Consider the following 10,296-nt stretch of genomic DNA (forward strand, 5'->3'; position numbering starts at 1 on the left):
TGCTAACACATATATATGGAGTCTTAAAAAAAAAAAAAAGGTTCTGAAGAACCTAGGGGCAGGACAGGAATAAAGATGCAGACATAGAGAATGGACTTGAGGGCACAGGGAGGGGGAAGGGTAAGCTGGGACGAGGTGAGAGAGTGGCATGGACTTATACACACCACTCAATGTAAAATAGATAGTGGGAAGCAGCCGCATAGCACAAGGAGATCTGCTTGGTGTTTTGTGACCACCTAGAGGGGTGGGATAGGGAGGGTGGGAGGGAGATGCAAGAGGGAGGGGATATGGGGATATATGTATACGAATAGCTGATTCACTTTGTTATACAGCAGCAACTAACACAACAATGTAAAGCAATTATACTCCAATAAAGATGTTAAAAAAAAAAAAGGATCAGCAGAGCTTGATGGGAAGGCGCACATCACAACTTCAATCTCTCGCCCTCTTCAACATGCTGGAGCAGTATGACTTACGTGGAACCATTTCTTTTTTTTTTTTTGGCTGCACGCACGGCATGTGGGATCTTAGTTCCCAGACCAGGGGTCCAGGGATCGAACCTGCGCCCCCTGCAGTGGAAGCGCGGAGTCTTAACCAGTGGACCGCCAGGGAAGTCCCGACTGAACCATTTCTTTATCATCAGGAAAATTCAATTCTGTTGCCGACACTCACAGGCCCCGATCAGTTCCTCCTCTGAACAGCCCCTCTTTATGGGCATAAAACAACCATCAAGAGTAAACTGAGGTTTTATTTTCTTTTCCCCTAATGGGAATTCCAGGCACTGTAGAAAAATAAAACACTGACATCTGTTCTCCGTTCACTGCCCACAAATGTGTGCATAAATTCTGTTATTAGGAATGGAAGCTGCAGGTGGGCATTGAGAGGAGCAGGGAGCAAAACAGATTTGGAAGATTGTTAGGTTCACTTAGGCAGCTGAAGAGAGAGCCACGAATAAAAACTCAACCATGGTTTGCTCATTCTTTCCCTTTCTTCTTCTGCTTTTGAACAACTGGACATGTGATGCTTATCAGTTATTAATAGCCAATAAATCAGAGAGTAAGAATTAGACTTCCCTGAAAAGTTCCAAGTAAGCCTCGTGGAAGATGCTTTAGCGAGTGACATTGACACTGCACTTCTTTTCATTTTAGACTTCTCCAGGCCTCTGATGTCCATATTGGATGGCATCTGGTGATAGACTTTCTAGTGGACAGAGGATTTGGGCGTCTCTCTGCTTAAAGGTGACTGCAGTTGTGCCTCCAGAATCACATAAATTCAAGGGGCACAACTCATGCTTAGGTGTGGATTTTTACAAGACAAGAGAATGCTTTCATCACTGATGGAAGAAAGCTCTGCTATAAAAGTGAAATAAAAACCAATGCTTTGAGCTCAAACATTTTCCCAAAAGTACCCTGCAGTGGTTGACTAGTGTCCCCCCAAAAGACATCTTTCAGTCCTAATCCCCAGTTCCTATGAATGTGACCTTATTTGGAAATAGAGGCTTTACAGATGTATCAATAGTTAGTTAAGCAACTTGATACGAGATCATCCTGGGTTTAGGGTGGACCCTAAATCCAACGGCTGGTATCCTTATAAGAGAAAAGAAAAGGAGATTTGAGACCAAGAGGAGGACAGAAACATGGAGGACGACGGAGGTAAGGACTGGAGTTGTGCTGCCACAAGCCAAGGACACCAGGAGCCACCCAAAGCTAGAATCAGTAAGGAAGGATTCTCCCGAGAGTCTTCGGAGGGAACATGGCCCTGCCAATCCCTTGATTTCAGATTTCTTGCTTTCAGAACTGAAAGAATACACTTCTGTTGTTTTTAAGCTACCAAATTTGTGGTGATTTGTTGCAGCAGCCCTAGAACCTAATAACACATACCCCAATGTTTCTTTTAATTAGTAACATGAAACCTTGAGCCAAAAGGTCATTCACTATTTTACAGGCAAATAAACAATAATCTAGGCATTCCAAAACAATCCATTTGCATTATTAGCCTGTCCTCAGAGCATAATGATATTTTGTTGTCATTTTGATCACTATTTACTCTACTTTAGGAATATAGTCAGTGCAGGGAAGAATGGCATTCAGAACCTCAAACCTTACATAGATGATGGACAAGATGAACATTATATGACTCAGTCCTAAAATTGGGGTGAAGGTGAGATCGAATGAAACTTTTGGCTTTCTTTGTGGCCGAAGCCTGGTGTCAAGCCCATGTCAGGCCATGGGTCATTTCTCCAGGCCCAGACTTGTTCTAAGCTTCCTGGCATTAGAAATGACTACTCACCTATTTGCTGGTGAAGCAAACCTTGGCAGCTAAAGAGTTTGACAAACAGTCATGATTCGCACGTCCTGGGCCTTCAGGCTCCTTCCTACGTCTACAGACAGCCTCACTGCCCCTGTATTCCATGTCAAATAGAATTTCAGCTGACACAGGTCCACAGAAAGAGGACAGTCTGCATCAAGCCTGCAACGGCCCTTCAAGGCTGTATCTTAAAGTTGGATCTCTCCATTGGACAGAAGAAGAAATTAAGGTTCAAGGAAGTTAAGAGAGTTCCCCAAAATCCCACAGTCCGTTAATAGGTGGGACGAGGACTCGGGTCTCCGAACTCCTCCCGGGCTTGGCTCTCAGGGCCAGGTTGCTCCTACAACCAGGTAGAAGAATTATACTAACGAAGGACATGGAAGAAGGGCAGGAGAAAGGGGCCACAATGGGCAGGAGCTAAGGCTAGTGATATCCACCAGTGTCTAATATATAAATATTATCAGTTAATGTTGGACACTGGTAGTTTTCTGAATTTTCTGCAATGCAAGGCATGGACTCTGAAGTCACACAGACATGGATTCAAATTCTGGCTCTCCGACTTATCAGTTGTGACTTTGAATTAATTATCTGAACTCTAAGCCCTGAGTTCCTTATCTATAAAATGGGGATAAATAACACCTCTCTCATTTGGTCATAGTGACAATTAAATGACAGACTGTATGTAAAAAAAAAAAAAAAAAACATACAGTACGCACCATTTATATAAAGTTAAGAAGGCCAAACACAGATTCAATTTAGAGCTCACCTATGCGGGGGACGGGGTGGGGGGAGCATGCAGTCACGGAGGGACAATTGATAAATAAAATGTAATATATCCATAAAATGGAATATTATCCAATGACAAAAAAAGAATGAAATGCGGATACACCCTACAACATGGATGAAACTCGAAAACCTTATGCTAAGTGAAAGAAGTCAGATGTAAAAGGTCACATAATGAATGATTCCATTTGTACAAAATGTCCAGAATAGTCAAATCTCTAAAAACAGAAGGTAGATTAGTGGTTGACTGCGGGGAGTTGGGGGATGGGGGGTGAGTGGGCAGGGAGGGGAGGGCAGCAAGTGACTGCCAGTGGATATAGTGCTTCTCTTTGGACTGATGAAAATGTTCTGAGTTAGACAGTGGTTATGATTGCACGGCTTTGTGAATGTATTAAAAAGCACTGAACTTCACACTTAAAAAAAATTTCAAACTAGACCTTCCAATGACTTGGGCAGGAAAGAACATGCAGGTACACACACACACACACACACACACAAGTCACTACTCCACACACCCATTAATAGGCTGCTCTTCCCAAATATTATATTGAAATGATGCCAGAATGACACTAAACCACAAAAGACCAGTCCACTCATATGCATATGCTCAGAAGAATCGCAATGATACTTAATAATAACTAAAATTCATTGACTGTTTACTATGTGTCAGGCACTATACTGAGCACTTCACATGGATTAGCTCATTTTGTTTCTCACTTCATCCCTTTGAGGTATTACCATCCCCATTTTACAGATGAGGACATTAAGGCACAAAGAAAGTTTCATAACTTGTGCCAGGTCACCCAGTTGGAACTTAACCCCAGGCAATCTGATTCATGAGCACTAAGCTATTCTGCTCCAACTGACTCTGTCTTCTTAAAATCACTTGCAAAATTCACTGACTTACAGTGTAAACCAAGGCAAGGGAGGGTTGAGGTTTTAAAACAACCAAAACTATCATTTTAAATAGCAATTCCGGAAAGAGTATTGGAAAGACCCAAGGCTCTGAGAATGAGACCAAGCTGAGAGCTGTATTTCATGTTACTATGAATATTGATAAGTTGACTGTAAAACCCAAGCATGAAATTCCAGATAGTTATCCACTACTTTTAAGACTCGCGGTAGATTACTGGGTTTCTCCCTGCCCACAACAATCTAATAATCTAAGTGGGAACACCATTGCAAGAGCAAACAAAAACACTGGGTATTGTGTGTATGACTTTATACATAAAATACAAACAGGACATGTTTACATACATGTGTGCTCACTAAACAGTGAGGGGCAGATGGCAAGTTCTAAACCCTATGTTATAGGACAGAAAGATGAATAAGGGCAAAAAAAATCAAAGAAGACTGCTTGAGGAGACCTTGAGAACTAGCATTTAGGAAGGGGCAGAAAGAATAAAGGTCACTACTTGAAGCAAGCTGGGAGGGAATAAGAAGGTTGGATTGTTCCTAGAGCAGTAAAGATGTCTGTCTGATTAAATCAAGGAGTGTACAGTGTGTAATGTATCAGAAAATAATAGTGGACAGGAGGGGAGGGGTTATGTAAGATCTCAAAAATCAAGGTAAAGTGTTTGGACTCGAAAGAGTAAGAAAAGGTAAATCATGCTTTAAAAAAGTTGTAAGGGACTTCCCTGGTGGCGCAGTGGTTAAGAATCCACCTGCCAATGCAGGGGACACGGGTTCGAGCCCTGGTCCAGGAAGATCGCACATGCCGCGGAGCAACTAAGCCCGTGTGCCACAACTACTGAGCCTGCGCCACAACTACTGAGCCCGCGTGCCTGGAGCCCATGCTTTGCAACAAGAGAAGCCATCGCAATGAGAAGCCTGCGCACCGCAACGAAGAGCAGCCTCGTGGCAACTAAAGAAAGCCCTGAAGACCCAACACAGCCAAAAAAAAAAAAAGTTGTGAAAGCTTTATCATATTAGTTGCATACTTCATAACAAACACTGGCTTCCACGTTTGCTTACCCAACCCTGGAGTTCTGCCTCATCTACTATTTCCTAATTTCATTTTAAATATTTTGTTTCTATCATATCTACCTCCAAGTCATGCCCTAGTGAAACCTTAATTTCATCAGAGTCAAGGTATAAAATAATTGCTTACAATCACAGCCCTGAACAAAGCTGTGTTGGATGGTGCCTTCACAAAGCCACTTAGCACATCGCTAACGTGCATTAAATTTCCTCACACTTCATAGCTTAATCTGTAATGAATCAACGTCCCAGTGAATAAGCTGTCCCTTGAGAAAAATATGTACTTTTTTTTAATGTGAAAAATATTTCCTCGCACTCAGTCACTGCGATTGTCTTCTTTCAGTAATAAAACTGAATGACAACGTATCCAACTTTTTTCCTGGGTGAAACAGAAATTCACAGTTGCCCATTTCACTGAAACAGAAATAGGCAGTCACAGTTGTATTTAATCGGGCCCCTACGCAAACTTCTCTCCCATACTTCTCTGCGGGGGGCACTGCACCCGAATTCTTGCCGTTCTCCACAGGCTTCCACTTGGGTCCCAGATGCCTCCGAGGATCTGTGCTTTCAAGCAAACATTTTACCCGAGGAACAAACCCAAGGAGCAGGCTCTCCTGTAAGGAACCCAAGGGCTTAGTCTGCGCCTCAGTGTGACCTTAAAGCAAGCGCACGTCCCCAGCTCTGACGAGCACGAGAGTATCCGCACTCCGCGGCGCCCGGCAGCGGCCAGGGAGCCCCAGATCGCGGCCGGGGCGCGCACCCACCTGACCAGGGGCTCCTTCTCGGGCACGGCGGGCTCCTCCAGGCACCTGCACGGGCAGCAGCAGCAGCACACGGTCCTCAGCCAGGCCCTCGGCCCCATGGAGAGCGAGGTGCCCCGCCGGCGCCGGACAACTCCGAGGAAGCCGCGGCGGCGGCGGCGGCGAGCGAGCGCGGCTGCGGCGCGGCCACCGGACCGGCGTCCAGGTGCGGGGACAGTGGCGGCCGGGGCGTCGCGGGCCGGTCCGTGCGCATCACGCTGCGGCCGGGGACGCGGGCAAGGCGGGAGGCGCCTTCACGGCGCCGGGGCTGCAGGGCCGCGCGCTTTCCTCCACTTGGGTTTTGTTTAGGGCGCGGGTTTTGTTGGGGCTTTTCTTCTCTCGCTTTAACTCCCCGGGCGCAAATTGGGGCGCATGCGTTCCCGAGACGCTTCGCTGCTGCCCTCTAAGGAGGAAGCAGGGACTCCAGCCGCCAGACGGCAAAATCCGAGGGCACCGTGGGGGACTGGGCTGGGGGAAGGAGGGGCAAGCCCTCGAGTCACGGAGCACGAGGTTGGGCTGGATCTATTCATACGTTTTATTGGCGTCACTCCCCGAGGAAATAAAAGGTCCTCCTTCACAGCCCCACCCTTGCCTTCAAAGCGGAGGTTAGGGCATATTTTTAACATGTCAGTCCCACAAAGAGTAAAAGTTAGCGAAAGAATAAGGGTTGACGCATCACAGAAGTGAGTTTGTTAAAGTACTGTATTCACAATTAATTTTTTTTTAATCGTTTTCAAGTCTCCTAGTCCTTGAATAATTCCCTCAAAAAAGGCAACCTCCATCATCAGTATTTTGCGACTTTCCAGAGCTATTTATGTGTGCGTGTGTGTGTATATTTACTTACGCTTCTGCACACTTGTAAGTATAGGCACCCATAGTCCTCTCGCTTTTTACCCCAACAGTGGCATACTCCACACATTTCTGTCCCTGGCTTGTTTCACTCCATTTACCACGGAGACTGTTCCACCCACTACATGTATAACTTCCTCTATCGTTCTTTGCATTTATGTAGTTGCATTTATGTAGTTGATGCCCTTATGTTATTTTAACCAGATCCTTATGAATGGACATTTAAGTTCATTCCAGCCTTTTGATATTAAAATAATGCTGCAGTGAATATCCTTGCACTATGTGTTTGGACATGTGTATCCCTTGAATAAATATTTGGCAGCTGACGTTCTGGGTCATAGGTAAGATGCCTTTTTAAATTTTGATGGATCTTGCCAAATTGCCCTCCAAAGAGGTAATTCCAGTTTACACTCTGACCAGCAACATATGAAAGGATGTTTCCCTAAATCCCCACCAATACTATGGAATTTTCATCTTTGTCAATCTGATTTATTCAACAAATATTTACTGAACATCTGTTATGTGCCAGGCATGTTCTAGGCTCTGGGAATACAGCAATGAACAAAAGAAACAAAAATCCCTACTTTCTTGGAGCAAACATCCTAGTAGGGAAGTTCCACAAACGAAACAATACATTATTGAGTGCGTTAGAAAGTGGTATGTACTATGGAGAAAAATAAGGCAGGGAAGGGGATAAGAAGTGCCAGGAAGTTGTATGTGTGTGTGTGAGTGTGTGTGTATGCGCATGTGCTGGGGAGAGGGGTGGTGGCTGCAGTTTTAAATGGGGTGATCAGGGAAGACCTCCCTATATGGTGACACTTAAGCAAAGACTTAAAGATGATGAGCAAGCTAGCCCTGATTCCAAAGGAAAGAGCATTTCAGGAAGAGTGAAAGCCGTGTGCAAAACCCCAGAGAAGAGAGAATAAACAGTAGGGTGCCTGAGAAAGAGCAGGGAATCCAGGGGCCCTAGAGAGGAATGGGCCAGGAGGAAGAGTAATAGGAGATGATAGAATGTGGGACCTTTGGGGACATGGCAAGGACTCTGGATTTTATTCCATGTGAGCTGAGCAAACCTTTGGAGGTTTTCAAGTAGAAGGAGAGAAGTGGTCGACCTAGATGGCCCTAGGATCCATTGGTTGCTGTCTTGAGAAGCAATTGGGTGTCAAGGGCTGTTTTAGGGAGAGGCAAATGGAGGCCATTCTAATGACCCAGATGACCATGATTTGGACCAGGGAGGAAGCAGTTAGAGGTGGGCAGAAATGGCTGGACTCTGAATGGAATTTGAAGACAGAGCCAACGAGACTTATAACAGATTGGAAGTAAAGTATAAAAGAAAGAGAGGAGGGAGTCCAAGGTTTGGGGCTTACAAGCTGTGAAAGTCGAGCTGTCACTGATTGTGATAAAGGACGTGGGACAGGCAGGTTGGAGGCGTGAGGAGGAAGAGCAAGAAGTGTCAATTCTCACGGGCAGTGTGTTCATTCGAAAGTGTGTTACAACACGTAAGTTTATCCTGTTCTGGTTACATTATGAGGCTGAAGGAACTTATCAAGTGCATATTCATTGAGAGGCTGGCTACTGAGAGTTAAGGAAGGATAAGAGAAGGTCCCCGAGGGCTCTGACTTAGCTGGGGAGACAGGATATGGACCCATCATGAAAAGTTGAGAGGACATGACAGAGTATCAGCTGTCACCAGGCAGCACAGGGCTGTGGTATCAAGCCCAGCACCGTGTCATTTATCACTTGCAACTGTGCCAGGATGGAGTACTATGTACTATGTTCTGAACTTGGATTTTGGATTTGAGTTCACCTACCTAGGTTCAAGTAGAAAGTGGGCCAAGGGGGCTGCCAGCAAGAAGATGAAAGCTAGGGTCTGACAGCTTCTGTTAACTATTGGAGCTGGATTTGTTGAGAAGGGAGAAATTAGAGAAGGCATTCAGCTCCTGGAAAATACAGGTACTCTGCCCCTTTACTAACCTTGATCTTAGACAAGTCACTTAATTTTTCTGAACCTCAGTTTTCTAATTTGTGAAATGGAGATGATGAGTTGAGCCCTACTGACTAGAAAGTTGTGAGACTCAAATGAGATCATTTGAAAGCCATCAAGTACTATAGAAATAGCAGAATTCAACACAGTTGACTAAATCCAAATAGTATAGGCATGTTGAGCAAATGTCAGTTCCAGTACTACTTGGCTTACATATGACAGTATTTCTTTTCACGTTTGTACCTCTGCCATGTGTGGGCATCTTTCATGTGGTCAGTTTCAGACAGGATATTTCTGGAAGGCCATAGAACCATGTCTATATAACGAACTTGCTCAGGACGTTAATGCTCTGCTTTACTAAGGATCACATGTAGTGTTTGCCTGCTCTAACAGCTTATTAATATTTGCTTTTAAAATTAATGTTAAGTGTTAAAACTTATAAATGAAACGTTCCTCTAAAAAACTGAAATATTACAATTAAGTTTCCCTCTGATCACAATCCACAGTCCTGTCTCCTTTCTAGCCTCCTCAGGGTAACTGTATGCTACAAACGTATGCTACAAACCTTTTTCAGTATGCTACAAACCTTTTTCTGGACACGCATACACATATGTGCCCCGTGATGTATACATAGCATCATTGTGTATGTTGTCATTTTTTTCTGGCTGCACCACACGGCATGCAGGATCTTAGTTCCCTGACCAGGGATTGAACCAGCGCCCCCTGCAGTGGAAGTGCGGAGTCTTAACCACTGGACCGCCAGGGGAATCCCTGTGTTGTCATTTTTGGTAGTGAGTTTGGTTTTAATATACAAGGTACGCCTTCATCTACCTGCAGGCTTTTTCCACTTAATAATATGTCTTGGAGATCTAGCCTTATTAGTACACATAATACTACCTCATTCTTTTTAACTGATGTGAGTATTCTATTTATTAGTTTTCTAAGGATTATTATATGTGTTTTCAAAGTATTCATCTTCCCAGAAGTTAAATACCTTCATGATTTCTCTGTTTTTTGGAAACTTAAGGAAGGACAGTGCTACCAAACCCTGCAGCTTTAGCTTGCAGATATCTGGGACCATATTTTGGTGCCCCCATTTCCTGTTTCAGACTTCGTTAGCAAGAGAGCAGCAAGCTTTCCTTTTTTTAGAGTGATGCTAGATTGTTCCTGCAGCCTGAGTTGATGCCAACACCACCCACCACTGGCAGCAACATCTGCCATTTACCAAGAGCCCTTGGGCACCTGATGTCAGGGGAGTGGGCAGTCCCCTGAGCCAACTGGTGACTCACAGACCCATTAGCTGTTTGTTTACAAGGCAGAACTGCCAGCCTATAGTTTCAGATTTCTCCACGGCAGGGAAAACTCTAGAGTTTGCTTTGAAAACAAGTAGTACAGTTTGAAGTCCTCTTTCTTTGAGAACTTACTGATGACTTCTGAGCGTTGGAGGAAAAGGCATACGCAGGACGGGAAAAACTAGAAAATCAAAATTCTTAAGTTCCAACATCACATCATTAGTGCATTCCACAGAAAAGCTATGCTTGCAGCAACATAGCACAAGCTGGTGTCATTCAATTATTCATTCAACAAGTATTT

The 10,296-nt window shown here is 44.4% G+C and overlaps 1 protein-coding gene across 1 annotated transcript in view; it reads right to left on the reverse strand.

Annotated features, from left to right (window-relative positions):
* The window catches only part of MREG (melanoregulin), a 63,886-nt gene extending 57,874 nt beyond the window's left edge, over positions 1–6,012 (reverse strand). The window contains exon 1 of the mRNA XM_059927397.1: positions 5,835–6,012. Within this exon, the coding sequence (XP_059783380.1) occupies positions 5,835–5,932 (98 nt within the window). The 5' untranslated portion in view covers positions 5,933–6,012. The remainder of the gene's footprint in view (positions 1–5,834) is intronic.
* Positions 6,013–10,296: the final 4,284 nt, after the last annotated feature.

This window comes from Balaenoptera ricei, chromosome 7, assembly GCF_028023285.1.
Source record: "Balaenoptera ricei isolate mBalRic1 chromosome 7, mBalRic1.hap2, whole genome shotgun sequence".
NCBI lineage: Eukaryota > Metazoa > Chordata > Mammalia > Artiodactyla > Balaenopteridae > Balaenoptera > Balaenoptera ricei.